The sequence below is a fragment of the Bombyx mori genome, chromosome 27, assembly GCF_030269925.1.
Source record: "Bombyx mori chromosome 27, ASM3026992v2".
In the NCBI taxonomy this organism is placed as follows: Eukaryota; Metazoa; Arthropoda; class Insecta; order Lepidoptera; family Bombycidae; genus Bombyx; species Bombyx mori.
Genome location: NC_085133.1, coordinates 6,196,784 through 6,213,999, shown reverse-complemented (window position 1 = coordinate 6,213,999; position 17,216 = coordinate 6,196,784). Strand labels below are relative to the sequence as shown.

General features: G+C 36.8%; 2 protein-coding genes across 23 annotated transcripts in view; one reads left to right on the top strand and one right to left on the bottom strand.

Moving 5' to 3' along the window:
• LOC101744693 (IQ motif and SEC7 domain-containing protein 1) overlaps positions 1–17,216 on the top strand; it is a 246,308-nt gene that overhangs the window by 198,656 nt on the left and 30,436 nt on the right. For all 21 annotated transcript variants that reach the window (XM_021346151.3, XM_062676490.1, XM_012697759.4 and 18 more), the window contains 2 exons: positions 15,083–15,255; positions 16,211–16,352. In XM_021346151.3, the coding sequence (XP_021201826.1) occupies positions 15,083–15,255; positions 16,211–16,352 (315 nt within the window). The remainder of the gene's footprint in view (positions 1–15,082; positions 15,256–16,210; positions 16,353–17,216) is intronic.
• Positions 916–7,353, bottom strand: LOC119630684 (uncharacterized). Of its 2 annotated transcripts, none has more exons than XM_062676499.1 (2): positions 5,245–7,353; positions 916–2,249 (listed from the first exon to the last, which is right to left on the bottom strand). In XM_062676499.1, the coding sequence occupies exons 1-2, from the start codon at positions 6,445–6,447 to the stop codon at positions 1,092–1,094; spliced, it is 2,361 nt and encodes a 786-aa protein (XP_062532483.1). In that variant the 5' UTR covers positions 6,448–7,353; the 3' UTR covers positions 916–1,091. The 2 variants fall into 2 exon arrangements, with proteins under 2 accessions (XP_062532483.1, XP_062532484.1); XM_062676500.1 differs by having other exon boundaries at positions 916–5,360; positions 6,521–7,353.

Below are 17,216 nucleotides of genomic sequence, written 5' to 3'. Positions count from 1 at the left end.
CAAACTTCTGCCAACCGCATTCTGTTCGCATTCCTCGTGCAAAGAACAACATGTTTAAGCGCTTAGGAAACATCGTAGAGGGGAATTTATTCTCATATGTGATAAATATAGCATATTGAATTGATATCTAAATATAATAATGCGTATTCTAAGTTTGTTTGTTTATCCGATTAAGTAGTTGTACGGTATTGTTAGTACTTAAGAAAAGACCCGCCGGCCGGCCACCAAACCGTTGGTCGGATCAGATAACTGCGCTCTCTGGACCCTCTGTTGCGAACGCCATGAGAGAAGTCGAAAACCGAAAGAAATGTAAGCTGTACAAAGAGCCACGAAGTGCTTTCAGGGACACGACCTTCAGCAATGAAGTATTCGACTAAGAAGAAGAAAAGAATTCTAGATAATACTAATCGTTTAATATTGTTGGCAATCGTTTTTTTTTTTTTTATTGCCCTTGTAGGCAGACGAGCATACGGCCCACCTGATGGTGAGTGGTTACCGTCGCCCATGGACTTCAGCAATGCCAGGGGCAGAGCCAAGCCGCTGCCTACCACTTAATACTCTCCACAAGCCAAGTCATGGCTCAACTCCAGTTTACGGGTATAAATGTAATTTATTAATACAAAATAAAGTCATTAAAATCATCGGTCTCTCTGTCTTCTTACATGTAAATGAAATGTAAAGTCATATCGTCATCTCGCAGTAAAACTATATAATCTTAAAACTTATTAATTTTACAGGAGAGCGTTTTAAAGGTTTATAACATGTCATATTTTAATATTAATCATATCTGCAACATTTATTTTTTACCAGTTACATTATCTGTCTTTTAAAGTAAGATAAAATTTTGTTAATAGTAGTCAAAACATAGGTTGTTCTTTGCTGGATGTCTTGTTCTCCTCAATGAAAAGACTTGGCTCGCATTTACAGGTTTATTAAAGACAAACAACTGAAGAACAAATAACAATGTGGTTATATATTGGAGTAGATAATGTATAGTATGTAATCGTTAAAATGTATATGCATGCGTTTGCGATCGCTCGATGAAGTGAAGCTCGGTGGTGGGCGAGAATAAAACCCGCTTGGAGGGGGATTTAGAGATCCTTAACATCCTCCGGGGCCTTGGAAGCATTTGCTTCCAATGAAGAATCTTCTGCAGTATCCAATAGAGGACAAAGATATCGAAGTCCACGCCGATAAACGCCAGTCGAAGTTTTGATTTCGGCTACTCGCACGATATTGTCCTTTCCTGGAAATAGGTTGATGACTCGACCCGTCCGCCATTGCATCGGTGGAATATTCTCGTCCTTCAGTAGAACTAAGTCACCATTCTGGATTGATCTTGCTGGTACGCGCCATTTGTGTCTTTGCTGTAATTCGTTCAAGTACTCTAGCTGCCATCGATTCCAAAAATGTTGACGAATCTGCTCCAAGTGTTGGTATCGGTTCAATCTAGAGGTACTAAGTTGCATGTAGTTAGGTGATGGCAACGACGTCAAAGGTCTTCCAATGAGGAAGTGTCCGGGAGTCAGAGGAGCAAGGTCATCAGGAGAGGAAGATAAGGGACATAAAGGCCTGCTATTGAGTATGGCTTCGATTTGATTAAACAAAGTAGCTAATTCTTCAAATGTGCAGTGAGTGTTATCGAGAATTCTTTTCAAATGAAATTTGGCTGATTTGACTGACGCCTCCCATAGACCCCCGAAGTGTGGTGCATATGCCGGTTGAAATTTAAAATCAATCCCTTCACTAGAAAGGAATCCACCGACGCCATCAGCATGAGAGTTCACAAATTCTGTAATTTCTTTGGATGCAGATACGAAGTTTCTGCCATTATCGCAGAAAATCTCCTTCGGCTTACCTCGGCGAGAGATAAAACGACGCAACGATAATATGAATGCCTCTTTGGTGAGGTCGCTTACGGCTTCTAAATGCAAACATTTGTATCTGAGGCAGACAAAAACGCACATATAACATTTCGATATCTTACACCCTCTACCCTTCCTATCAGTTATTAAGAAAGGTCCACAAAAATCAATACCAGCACTTATAAAGGGGAAGTCAGGATCAACGCGTTGACTGGGTAATGCGCCCATCATAGGTGCAAGCATCTTAGCACTTGCCCGCCTGCATACAATGCATTGTCTCACAGTAGCACGTGCCAGATCTCTGCCCGCTATGGGCCAGACGAACTCTCTGACAGTGGACAGTAGTAACTGTGGGGCAGCGTGCAGAAGACGTAAATGTTCTTGCTGGAACAATAGTTTTGTCAATTTATGCTTCGCATGTAGTAGCATAGGATGACGTTTGTCGTAAATCTGACAAGAATAGTTTAAACGACCACCTACACGTAATATACCCTTATCATCAATAAACGGGCTTAAGGAAATTAAAGGATTGTTCGGACTCAGCACGCCTTTATTATCGATTGTGGCTAGTTCAGTACTAAAACTATCCTTCTGAGCTAATCTCACTAAAGTTTCAAATGAATTGATGAGCTCATCAGGCTGCAATATACCATTCTTTTTATTGGGTTTGTTTCTGCAATTTAAAACGAATCTTAAAATATATGCACAAGCTCTTTGCAATATGCGCAAATTAGAATACCTATCAAAATGTATTAATGTCTGTATCATGTTTTTAGATGTGTTCACTAAATTAATCTTTATTTCCGGCAAATCATCAGTGGGATGGCGGTGGTTAAACAATGCTGGCCACTCATTCTTGCTTTCTTTCAAGAACTTTGGGCCGTTCCACCAAAGATCCATCTGAGGAGGTGCAGACACATCCAAACCACGTGAAGCTAAATCTGCAGGATTACACGACGTTGGCACATGACGCCACTCAGAAATGTCAGTCGATTCCAAAATGGTACCTACCCTGTTTGCCACAAAGGTTTTCAGTCTATCACATCTCATACTCAACCAGGTCAGCACAATAGATGAGTCAGTCCAAAATATTTTGTGGGAAATTGCGCATCGCAATGCGCGACACACAGCACTCACCAACTGTGCGCCCAGGACGCACGCGCATAGCTCGAGTCTTGGAATAGTCATCGGATTCACAGAAGCTACTCGAGCTTTGGAACATAACAAGCGTACGCGCACGTTGCCTTGCGCGTCGTGAGATCTGAGATAAATGCATGCTGCGTATGCAGACTGCGAAGCATCGCAGAAGCAATGCAGCTCTGTGTTAATCGACTCGGGACATAAGACATGTCTAGGAATTCGCAAGTGCTGGATTTCAGACACGCTGCAAAAGAAATGATTGCCAGGCTCTACTTATGTCGGCGGGAACAGGTTCATCCCAATCGATTTTAGTCAGCCAAAGTCTTTGCAGTATGATTTTAGGTTTAATTGTGAATAAACTCAGCAATCCAAGAGGATCGAAAACTTTACATGAATCTGATAAAATTGATCTTTTGGTAGGAATATTTTTTGTAATTTTGTAATTGCTAGGAAAGCTAATGTAATCTTCGTTGGGGTTCCAACCTATCCCTAAGGTATGTGACGATGAACTAATTATGAGTTCACGTTGAACAGACTGCGGCTCGATCAAGAGAGATGGTATATTGGAACGGTACTTACGTAGATTGAAACAGCCGGCTGCTAATGTACTCTCTACGGTTTTTTTAATATAATGTAGCTCAGTCTCACTGTCACTTCCGGTGAGCATGTCGTCCACCAGGAAGTCGTTCTGAATAATATTTTTAATTTTAGGTTCACAAGAGTCCTCGCCCAACTGCCACAGACAACGTGTGCTCAGGAAACTTGAACTAGAAAGGCCATAGGTAACTGTATTGAGCCGCAGTGATCTCAGTGCCTCCGTACTTGTATCACGCCAAAGTATCATTTGCAAATCGCGGTCATTGTTTTGTATTTGTACTTGTCGGTACATCTTTTCTATATCAGCTGATATTACGTAAGTGTATTGACGAAATCGAAGCAAAATGTTAAAAAGTTTATCTTGTATATTTGGGCCAACCATTAATAAATCGTTTATGGAAAATCCAGATGTTGTCCTCGCACTACCATTAAATACGACGCGCAGTTTGGTTGATTCGCTAGATGGTTTCAGTACCGCGTGGTGAGGTATAAAATAAGATTGCCGAGGAATCAATATCTCCGACTCAGACAAGTGGCCTAGCACAGAGTATTCATGTATAAACTGCGAATATAAATTTTTAAGGTCACTGTTTTTTGACAAACGTCTCTCCAATGACAAGAACTGGTTTCTAGCTAGTGTGAATGAGTCGCCTAAGCAAGTGGGCTCTGAAACTAATGGCAATCTCACACAAAACCTGCCTTCGTCATTACGATATGTGTTAGCAACGTAATGATTTTCACATTCTATTTCTTCTTCTGTTTTGAGGGAATCGTATTGAGGTACTTGCTCAATTTCCCAAAACTTAGCTAGTTGCTCATTAAGAGACCTATTTGAAACTCTCGACTCGCGCGATTGAATAAAAGCATAATTACAATGTATAGAATTCTTGTGATTGTTTTGACTGGTTGAGATTGGACCGGATAATATCCAACCTAGTTTGGATTTATGCATAACGGGCTTGTTGGTTCCTAAAGAAATTTGTCGCGGTTCAATTAAAGTCCAAAAAATATCGGCTCCTATTAGTAAATCAATAGGTGCCGAATAATTGAATTTAGGATCTGCGAGTTTTAAATGAGATGGAAGTTGTATTTCTGAAATATCTACTGTCTTATTAGGTAGGTTGGTTGTAATTTGAGGCAGCACTAAACATGAAGTTTCAATATTATAATCGTTACACTTTGAGGCCAACACTATGTTGCAACGATTCAACGACTTCAAGCATGTGTTTTGATTACCAATCCCTATAATGTTTAATTTAGTCGGTAAAGAACTTAACTGTAATTTCAATTTTAAATTCTCTGTAATAATGGACGACTGACTGCCGCTGTCTAGAAGTGCACGAGCCGTGACATGATGTCTTGTGTTTGGATTGTATATTTCGACCATCGCCGTTGAAAGAAGTACATTTGATTTGGAACCCACTGACATACTGACAGCGCTATTGCACGTAGCCTGCTCACCCTCAGACCCCGCTTCGGTTGTCGAGCTTTGTGCTTGAACGTTGGATATATTTGCAGCCTGAGAATTATCCCTATGTAGTAGGGTGTTGTGAAATAATTTGCAAATGTAACAAGGACCTAACCTACATTGTTGTACTGAATGCCCCTTGCGTAGGCAGTTAAAACATAGTCTTAACCTCACCACCTCGGCGGTCCTGTCAGCGATTGATTTTGCCAAGAAGGTCGCACAATCATATAAGCGATGATCACCACCGCACAGGACGCATATGGAAGTCGACGAGGAGGAGGATTGGCCAGCTGAAATCACAAATGATCTTGTTTGAGGCCGTTGACCTTTGCTCAAATCGAAGGAATTTAGCGGACGTTTATTAATTGAAGCACGCTCTGTCCTATTCAATTGTATTGATTCCAAAATATTGGCTCGAGCTTTCAGGAAACAAAAAAAATCTTTAAGAGAAGGTGATCTCTTGAAATTGCTCCTGTGCTCCTCCCACTTAAAATTAGTGCTACTATCGAGTTTTGAAGTGACCAGATGTATTACTAGCGTATCCCACGACGCCGTTGGTTCGCCCAGGGTGTTGAGAGCCCGTAAGTTTTTCGAAATGTGATCGATTAAAAATTTTAAATCTTTAGATGAATCGCGAGACACGGGCTGAAGGTTACAGAGCGAGTTTAAATGATTGCTTATCAGTTGCTTTTCGTTGTTGTATCTCTCGCAAAGAAGTTTCCAGGCTTCATCATAATTGGCAGAACTAACTTCGAGATTGCTGATGACGTGAGCAGCCTCTCCTTCAAGATAAGAGTTGAGGTAATGAAATTTATGTACTGATTCAATTCTGTTGTTGCTGTGGATCAATGACGTAAAAGTGTCTCGAAATTCTAGCCATTTAAAGTAAGTTCCGTCAAAGTTCGCAATTTTTATAGTAGGCAATTTGAAGCCTGATATATGTTGACTTGGGTTTGAACAATTGGAACAAATCTCAGAATTCGCGGGCCTAAAGTCCTCGCGTTGCGTCTGATTAGCCTCCAAAAATAATTGAGTTTTTGCTATAAGTGATGAAAAATCTGTCTCAATATCATCTCTTATATCTAGTTCAGCTTCTAGATTAGCAGTGTTCATTATTTCTATCTGCGTCTGCAATTCATCAAACTTGGAAAACATTTCTCTCAAACTTTCATATCTCTGATTAAGCATACACAAATCAACCTGCAAGGTCGGCTGCGTTTCTGAGATCTTATTAAATAAATTTTTATATTTAGTAATGCGACCCTTGACGGAACTACGACGAGCGTTGAGTTCTTTTAATGTGCTTACTGTGCTTGCACTGGGGACATCTAGTTTAAGACTCCCGATTGGCGAGATAGATCTCTCAGTGTGAGACATAATGGCAAAGGAATGAGCAATACAAAATTGAAAGCAAACGAGAAAAATAAATAAAATTAAAATAGAATGTTACGTAAATTATGCAATCCGGTCAATGCCCTCAATTAACAATGGGTCAAGGTCAGCGCAGTGTCTTATAAACTGTAGTCGGCCAGATGCGGGAACGAACGGCTTTGAAATGACACACGTAGTGCGACACGAAGCGTTTACTGGAATGCAGAAATTGAACTATTCAAAACAAATGTTATGATTAAATGAATGCGTATGATGAATAATTAAATGTTAAATTTTACGCTTGTTATTAAAGAATTATTTCGAAATGTATTGTAACAACTCGTTGTACTGCAATCTCAGCGTTAACAAAATGTAATATTATAATAATTTGCTGTATTTAATGAAGTATTGATTACGAAATGATATTTGACTTTATTAATGTGTAATAATCAAGTTTTGACTAATGTATTTCACTCTTAGTTATTAAGATGGAGGTAGTTTGTTAAAGTTTAAAGTACATTAAGCTAACTTTTGTTCGAGTCTAAGGCCTATGGATGAATTAATGGATGATTTATGATGAGAATAGATATAAATCAGGAATGGACACTTCCCTGCTGTTTGATGTTGATCACGTTCATCACGTCGAGGTCACCAATGTTCTTTGCTGGATGTCTTGTTCTCCTCAATGAAAAGACTTGGCTCGCATTTACAGGTTTATTAAAGACAAACAACTGAAGAACAAATAACAATGTGGTTATATATTGGAGTAGATAATGTATAGTATGTAATCGTTAAAATGTATATGCATGCGTTTGCGATCGCTCGATGAAGTGAAGCTCGGTGGTGGGCGAGAATAAAACCCGCTTGGAGGGGGATTTAGAGATCCTTAACATAGGTAAACAAAATAAACTAAACTACGCTCTTTTGACAGTATTTATGAGAAAAATACTGGTGATACCAAATGTTTACAAATATTATTAACTCAATTTCGAATATTTTTGGAAATTGTACGCTTTTAATGCGAAAAGGCGATATATTAAGAATGTAAATGAATATAGTTTTTTTATTAGTGTTGTATTTACAATTGTTCTTTTTACAACCGTTGTAATAAAACATAGTGGAATTATGCAAAAAAAAAAGAAAATATAATCATTTAGGGCCCTAGCCCATAAACCCAGCTACATTTCTGGCTGACACAGGCAATGCCCAGTCTAATAACCCACAATTTTTCGTTAAAAGTGGGTCACTTTTGCAACGGGCGGATGCATTCAGCCGTAATAATCAAGTCGGGGCGACTGAATACGCCCTCCCACAGTATACGAGTAAACTGAGATTCATTTGTGGAAAAACGATATGTTCGATTCGATTTCAATTGTGTTACTTGTTACTTAATTATTGAATATAAAGTTTTTTTTTTAAGTGATTTTATGACCTGGTAACTAAGACCTTTAAGTCATGTCTTATTTTAATTTATATTCTTATTTTTATGAAAAATGATAATATGGAGTGAAATGAAATGAAAATGATTAATTTGAGACGTTAATCAACTGGGATGAAATTAAATGAAATGAGATGATATGGAATGAAATATAATCTTAGTAAAATGGTGGTCATTTACTAAGATTTTTTCAGTGGACTTTTTGGAGGATGCAGAGAAGTTGCGTCCAGCGCCTTTGTTTCATTTTCCCACATTTTCACACAGATATTAAACAGTTAATAAACCACCGTTATTACACATTTAAACTTGAAGAAATACTAAATAGACAAAATAAAACAAATCACACAACTTCACTCCTCGCGTTCCCGCCAAAAAGTCCTCTATAAAGTATTTTAGTTCGGTGTGTTGACAGAGAAGAGAAAGAAATTTACCCACACTCGATTTTAATGAGTATCTCCCTATGAGTATTTTAATGAGTATGAGAAGATATCGCAGTTTTAAAATAACATCGCAGCAAAATTATTATCGAGCGCGTAATATTGATGTACAAGGCGCCGGACGGCCGGTGCGCGGCGGCACAGTATAAGAACAATGACAAAAAACACACAAATCACTTCAAGATAGGCTTTGAAATTTATAGATTTTTGTGGATATCTCCAGGATCTCATCATCAGGTCTTGATGATTACAGGACAATTCGGGAAGTCTACCCTTTCGACAAAAAACAGAAAAGAGAATTATCAGAATCGGTTCAGACATTCTCGAGAAATCGGTGAACATACATAGATAAAAATGGTGGTCAAACTGATAGCCTCCTCTTTTGAAGTCGGTTAAAAAGCGTGATTTTGGTACCTTAAATAGCTGCTTAACATTCTATTATTCAAAAATATTTTCACTTTCTACGTAAATGAAGTGGCGGGTAAAATTTAGCGTTATGTCAAAGTAACTATTCGACGCTGACGAAGTCGCGGGCAAAAGCTAGTACCTTAATAAATAAACAAATCTTAACAAAAGTCACGGCTGATAATCTCCTATGATACCAACTAACATAATGGGGGGCGTGTTAAAACAAATTATGTTAATGTGTGCAAATTCGATGTCTGTATCTGGTGTTGCCAAAAAAGTTTCAACTCAAACTGCCGATATTCGTGAAGTCCACAAATAGTCGAGTGAGAACACACTTTTGTATTCCTTTTTTAATTCCAGGAAAATTATGCACATTTGATTTCTGAGGTCTCAAAAATCTATTAAGCACCAATCACTAATTATCATGTAATATATTTTGAATGTGTTTCCGTTCAAGATCAGTTTGTTAAAAAGGAACTCAAAATGTTATTAATTTGATTTATGTGCACTCAGATGTATACATGAAATATATCTACGTAAAATATAAAAACAGAATATGGCGAAAAATATAAATTCAATCGTCGACCGATAAAACAATGCGATGTGCAATGTGCGAGTTTGCGGTAAACACTAAAATCTAGCAACACTCTTGGTATCGGACACAGATCGCATCCCACTTGCGGCCTAATTTTCCACAACTGGGACAAAGGGGAAGGATATCCTATTCTATTTAATTAATGTTCGAAATAGGGATAGGCATGAGAGAAACATAAGCTGTTTTTGTTGAATAAAACTCGCGTGTAATGCTGTTGCAACATGAATTATCACAGAGCATAGGAAATTCGGAGAAAATTTGTAACTGAAGCAACATTTCAAGATTAGTTTGCATAAATACAAAATCGATTTTTCAATTGCCTAAACGCTACGTTTTTATCTTCTTTGTATACAGACGTTCTTTATAAAATCCCAATAATTGTAGTATGGCTTTTGAAATTTACTGTTTATGCATTTATTCTCTCTTCATTAAAATTATTCAACCAAAAATCCCATCAAAAGTGCGAATTCAGTATCTTCGTTCTTAAAATCACAAATGCTTAATGTCACATATTTATTATCTTCACAAACTAAACCAAACATTTTTTTGCTAAGGCTCGATGTGAAAGTTTGAAATACTGCATAGATAGAGATCACCGCCATGACTCTTTCTGCGGAATAGCAGACACATGTTCGGATTGATATGATGAAGGCAGAATAGCAACGCAATAGAGACCAAGCTGCAAAGTTGCTGTGGAATTCACTACTTCATTTAGTTAGAAAGATTTAAAAGTTCAAATTTATAGATAGCCTTACAGGTAGGTGGGTCATGATTTCATTACGCTCGCCTTACGACCTCGCTCACCCATCTGGCGAATCTCTAGTAGAAATAATTCGAGGGATGAAATACACAGTACTACTTTGCCGCAAAACCTTTTCCGACATAATCACTAGTTAGAGGTATCATTTAAACAAACCATTAAAAATAAACAAAGAACGTTGTATCATTCAGCAGATCGTCCCGCACTTCGCTGTTTTGGCTCCTCTCCAACAACCTATCTCGCTAATTGGGAAGCTTTATCAGCGGGAATTGCCCGTTGAATAAAAAAGTAATGGTTGTTCAGCCTCGATATGAATTGGGTACCTTAAATTTATAGATGATACAATTCTGACATCTAAAATACTTGTTGAAAATTAAAATAGGTCACTTTGTTTGTCATCCCTATTAATTTGTGTTATTGGACCAGCTTATAATTCAAAGTTTGAAAAGGAGATCTCTAATTTGAATTACAAAAAATGTTCGAATTCAAAAAAATAAAAATTTAAAACGCGTTTTAATATGAAAGGTTCATTTTATTGGACGCTAAAAATCAATATTACAAAAGTAAATTCCAGTTGGCGATTCTATAGCTAACGCATTTACTAATTAGCATTAATACTTTATTGGAAATAAATTTCATCCAATCTACATAAATTCTTGAAAACTAACTTGCTAAACAAATGGCCTAAATACAAGACCGTTGATTTCCCATGACTCCGTGTATAATTCAAGCAGGATATTGTTACGGGCAAATGTGTCTGAGATCTTTTCGTGACTTTCTCGTATTCCCAAGTCGGGTATAACTTCTTATTGGCCTTTGTACAAACTTTGCCGTGTTTGTTAATAAATACGCTTTGAAACATTCAAAGAGGTTTTCAGTTTGGATATTTGAGGCTCTATTTGAGTTTACATTTAAGCTAACGAGATCTGAGTCGGTTAATTTGATTCGAAACTTCATGACTGTACAATCATTAGTATTATTCGTAATTAATCAAAGTTAATATTGTTTCCACTGCTGCGTATTGTCGCAAAGTTTGTCGCAAGGTTTGGGCGATTGTTTTCTACCATTCTCTGCGTACTTTACGAACCGTAAATCTTAATAAAAAGATCCAGTACGCTTTCATTAAGAAGGGTCATAAGACTTTTTAAAAATATTTAAATTAAAACCATTGTTTTAATTTCATCTTTATTTCATAGCTTACGGATAAATACTGCCATGAGCTAACGTCGGATGTATTTTGCGATTAATTACCTGCTTCGATTTTAGGTTTCATTTTAACTACAAAATTAGGTTGACCTTCTGTGTCTTTAAGAATTTCTAGAATTTAAATAAATAATTCTTCAAAGGCTTTAATTGTTAATAAAAAAATGGAAAAAATACAATGCCATTCATAGTCGTCTGTCTAAAAGTTATGAAGTGTGTAAGCTGTGTACACCCAGTCACAAAATTTATAAATGACATCTTCCTACATGCCATATCCATGTTTTATTCCTATTCTAGAATCTTCTCAAAAATTCCCTACCTGTACGTATATTTTTTGGATTTTAAACGTATTTAAGTGTTCTTTCTTATCTCTATACTTTCAAACGATTACATCATTTCATAATAATATGTCGATTATCAGTTTTTTTCAAAACAATGGTAAATTATGTACAGTAATTATCGTCACAATGCATACAAGCGTAATCAACACACGATAAAACAATACAGCATTGCACATTCTGAATATTACACAGAGATCGACCCGCTTTCATGAATTTTGAAATTAAATTTCTGTGCAGCTCATTCAGAATAGTTGAAAAATTTCGCACGTACTTCAGAATCAAATATTGTTTAACTTTGAGATTTTATACTATTGCAATATTATGATGATATTGTATTATTTTTTGTCTCTTATCTTTTGGTGAACTGCATCTTTAAAACAATCCAAAAAAAAAAACGAAAACAATCTTAAAGTAAAATCATCTATTCCGTTAGGATTGAACACAATATTTTTGTAATATTTAACTATACTCCTAAAGTTTTCGAGTATTGTTGAAAGTGAAATAATGCACCCATTAGTTAAACCTACTATCAAATATGAAAAGACAACCGCAGTAGGCGACGTCATTCATATTGCATTTAAAATAAATTAGCAACAAAAGCAAACTAAAGCAAAACGGCCGTCTGGTGTAGTGGTAAGTGACATGGTCACTACACAAGGGGGTCGCGGGTTCGAATCCCGCCAAGGGAAGATATTTGTATGATAAATATAAAATGTCTTTTCCAGGGTTATGGATGTATATTAAATATGTATGTGTATAATAAAAATCTTACATTTATTTCCGTTATCTGGTACCTGTAACACAAGTTCTTTACGAACTTACCACGGGACTAGTTAACGTGGCGTGATTGTTAGTAAATATTTTATATTATTAAAAAAAATATAATAATAATAATATAAACATTACATCTAAATTTCCATTGAGTCTACCTTAAAATGTTGCATCCCAAGTTCCTCGGAGCTTGTACCGAGAAAGTATGCTGTTAGACTAATAGCCTTATGGGAACTGTACTCTTAACTATTTCCTCTATTAGGAGAAACAAAGTTACGTACCTAACTTCGACTGTACTTTGAGATTGTGGTTGAACACTTTGAAATTTTGCATTTAAACACCGTTTTTCGGGGTTAAAATAAGATTTTGAATTTGTATTTCGATGATTTAAATGTGTAAGTTCACGCTCCCTAGAATGCTTTGAAATATTATGGTCACCGCAAAATTTGGCTCTGTGAATAAAATTCTGGTCTCGAATGTTGCGTTAGTGTTGTTTTGCAGAAGATCGACTCTTGGGAGGTCAGGCTACTATGGTAATACCAGGACTACATGTACCCTATCCAGAGAAGTTTGATTTGGATTGTTGCGTTATCAACGTCCTCCACTTCACTGCTTCGTATCGTGGTTAATCCAACTGGGTTATTTCTTGATCATTCTGTTCGCTATTTTTAACGATCAGTGACACAACGACGCGTATTCCTATTACGAACACACCACAGACAATTTGATGGTTCATTAGAATCCAGTCACATACTACCTTAGGTAAAAATAGCGGTATATCTTGTTGAATAGAATAAATCCGGCAAAGCTCTGAATCTTACCTACGACGATTTTAAGAAAATCTACTACTTATATAAATAAATACAAATGTTGTCAACATTCATAACATCTAACCGCTCACTGGAAGATCTTCTTTTTTTAGAAGATCGCCTTTTCTTTTTTTGTTTCTCTGTAATAATACCCACATTCTGAGCTATTTAAAATGTTAAAGAAGAGAAGGCTCTACGAAATTTACTTAATCAGGTGTATTAACATTGCACTTACAAGATGCCTGTATCGATCCCGGAGCTCATGGTGCAATAATCAGTTACTAAACACTCGGTTAACGCAGCAATCAACTTTATCCTTGACGATGATAGTAAAGATATGTGATGCTCATGCGAAGAAGCTGCTTACAACAAGCAACAAGCTCAACAAATAAATCCCTCTAGGGTCTTTATGTATAAAATTCCAAAGTTTGAGAACTTCTCACACTTTCGTTTTTCAACCAAAAAAATTCCACATAAATTATTTAGTTATGGCTGGATAACATCTTTGATCGTTAACCATGGAGAATCGTTGTCTTTGCTTACTTTCTCCGAACGATCGTGACTCCGGCAGTGGTTATGGTCTGGTTATGTGGTATAGTATTATGTATGGTATAGTTATCTGCCACGACAATGCAATCCTAAAATGTGTCTCGACCTTAGGTTTTCTTTCTAGTTCAAAACCTTCAGTATTCATTGTTCTCACATAACACCGAAATTGTAATATATTTAATGGAGGCATTATTCTCAACGCGGTCGATTGCCACAAAAACATAAATTTATATAATTTAAGTTTGTTTATGTGAATTAAAAACACATTCATCTGAATTTAGATTAACCTTTTTAATATACATACTAACTGTTTTTGTTTTTTTTACAAAGTATTTTTATTTATTTTCGCTGGATTCAAATTCGCGATTTCGCTATACTTGCGTTTTCCGTAAAGACGCAAATAAATCGTTTACTTGAGTAAAACAGGTATATGACATTAATTGCAGTTGTAATAGCCTTGAAGTGTGTCTCTCTCCCACTCGTTCGTATAAGGAAAGCGTAAAAGAGATAAATGCTGTAATGTTATTTACCGAAGCTTACGAAAGCGTCCCAGATATCCTCCTTTACTTTAAACATTTGTTTTAGATAAGGGGAAATCTTGTGAAACTTAAAATACTGAATATGTAATGAACGATAAGAGGAATCACTTTAGTGTTCCAATTACAAAATGTATTATTTTAATCGTGAAACACTGGCTTCCATTCAAATTTGCTACAAAGGGATAAATGTTATTTTATTACTGTAAATTGGTAAAGGTACTAGCGGCCCGTCTGATGCACACAGGTTGTCGACTGGCGGATGTAATAACCTCTTGTCATACGGCATGAAACTTTGAATTTCTATATGAGACCAACACTATTTTCATTTGTTATACCACGACGTTTTGGCTGTGTGTTTGTTGGGCTAGAATAACACTGCTTCAACTCCTCGTAAGAGGAGATTAAGCGATTCACCGGAGAATAGTAGCATTCTTTACGCATTATAGCAGTGTACTGCTATCGCCAATTGGCATATACTGCGCCTCTTGTATACCGTATACCGCATCGGTAGGTACCACCACCCTGCCTATTTCTGCCGTGAAGCAGTAATGCGTGTCGGTTTGAAGAGTGGGACAGATACTATAAAAACTAAGATTTTTTTCAAGGTGGGTTGATGTCTATGCAGTTCGCTAACCATTTAATGACAGGTGGGACGTGAGATCGTCCACCCAAGCAATAATATAAATATGTGTACAAATATCCGACGCAAAACTTTAGATATCTTTAATTATGGATCCAATAATGCCCATGTTGATTATTGAACTAACCTATAACTTTTATTTTGTCCTCAGCTTTTCGCAGAAGGTAGACGAAGAGGAGCCAGGCGGCGGGGTTCCGCTGCATCCACCGGACGGCTTCTACACTCATCAGCACTCGATCCACGCGCATCATGCCCACACTGAGCCCGACCGAGGGTACATGGATGGCAACAGATACGTCACCGATGTCCATCGACCGTTACCAGGTTGGTGAAGTTGAGGCTACATTCTTTAAAGTACATAAATGGATGGATGGTCACATAGATAGACATAGAACAGTCTAACACATATATCTATATTGTTATTATTATTTTTCTACCTATGCTGATAGCCTTGAGAGACTATTTCAGCTTCTCCTTGACGTGTAGGTGAGCTCAGGGGGCTCGAACCGGGAGTGTTGCTAACATTGGCCCTAGCAAGAGCAGTGCTTCGCAAAATCTACCACCGGATTGGAAACGCGACCCACTGAGAAGATCCGGCGAGAAACTCAGTGGGCTAATTGTTTAAATATAAGATTGAAATAGAACTTCATTTTGCATCTACGGTACTTTTGAAATTGAAGCAGGGTGTTTTACGGGATGCGGGTACAGATAATAATATCGATTTTATAATGATATTTTTCCACATCAAATAACTAATGTTGGTTCTATTGTAAAAGGCTTTTCGTTTGTGACCTGGTTCAGAGTAAGTCAAATGCGAATGATTTTTCTGTTCTGAAGTATAATTTCTTATGTACCAACGTATGCATGCGCTGGGGCTTAACAAAATAACTTGATGCTTATTTCGTTGATGATGATGGTTAGATGCTTCATCTTGTAGAAGACTAACAGAGGAGAGTGAACAGAAAAAAGCCCTTGTGATTTCTTCTTGATGTGATTTCTTCTTGTCTCCAATTGGCAAAGGCGATCATGCAGTTTTGGAAAATTAAAGCTTTCTAGAAGTTGCGTACATATTTATGTATAATATAGCGAATAATCATTTATTATCACTATTAAAGTTTTGACATAGGATCCCCGTGAATTACTGTGAAATAACGGAAAATAGCAGTGGTATGCACATCGACGTCGTAATCACAAGGAGGAAATCCATTGACGCGATAAATGAATTGTTTTTGAATATTTATTTCTGTTTTATTTAGTCGGTTCGATTGTTTCCTTCCAGCTCTAAATCATTCGAACTCGTCATGTTCGTCGGCGTCGAACGCGTCGACGGGCGCGGGTCTTTGCACGGCACAGGAGCCGGCGTCGCAGCTTTACATTGCCGCGCCGCCGGAGGGCTTCGGCCTCGCCGTTCATACCAACAGGTCAGTGTAATGCAAACAATCAAATAAAATCGAAAGTGTTTCCAGTTACGTTAAGATGTTGCTAATTGATTTTTTCTACGTACAATACGCCTGCCCAACGACACTACAGATTAAACCATAAAACAATTTTGTAGTATTTATAGTATTTTTAAAACTGGTTTTCACAAAAATTATAGAAAACATACAATTTAACTCTAGATTTTATGATACTGCCAGTCATTTAGTGGTAGAAGCTTGAAGGACCTGCTATATGAAACAACATTTGTAACTGAATTACAATAATATTGAATAAATACTTTAAAAAATCAACAAGAAAACGTTATATTGTTTGTTCTGCTGAAATAATGATAGAGCACACAGCGTGCTTAGCTACTAATTATGAACGTACCTTATCAAAAGTATCGTGGTGTGAAATTGATCTTTACCTTAAGCTCAGTTCAAACTATAGTAACGCAAATCTATGTTAATATAAGAAGATTTCATATGCCAAAAATATGTTTATATCTTTTCAACGTGTTAAATTAATTTTTATTCAAATCAAATTGTCATTAATACCATATCTATAAAAGAGACAAGACAACCGTGCAAACACAACCCACTGAGTTTCTCGGCGGATTTTCTCAGTGGATCGCGGATTTGGTTTGCGGATTGTTATGCCTAAAAAAAACATTATATTTTGCTCAACATTAATAAAATAATTTTAGCTACTACATATATTTAGAATTCCCTATAATATTTAGTAAATAGTTCCTTATAGTATTTAGTAAATTTTTTTTTACAACATCTTTAAATAATTTTGTGTTCAAATTCTAAAACCATTATGCATCTATACTAATGTATAAATCTAGAGTGGTTCTGGATTTG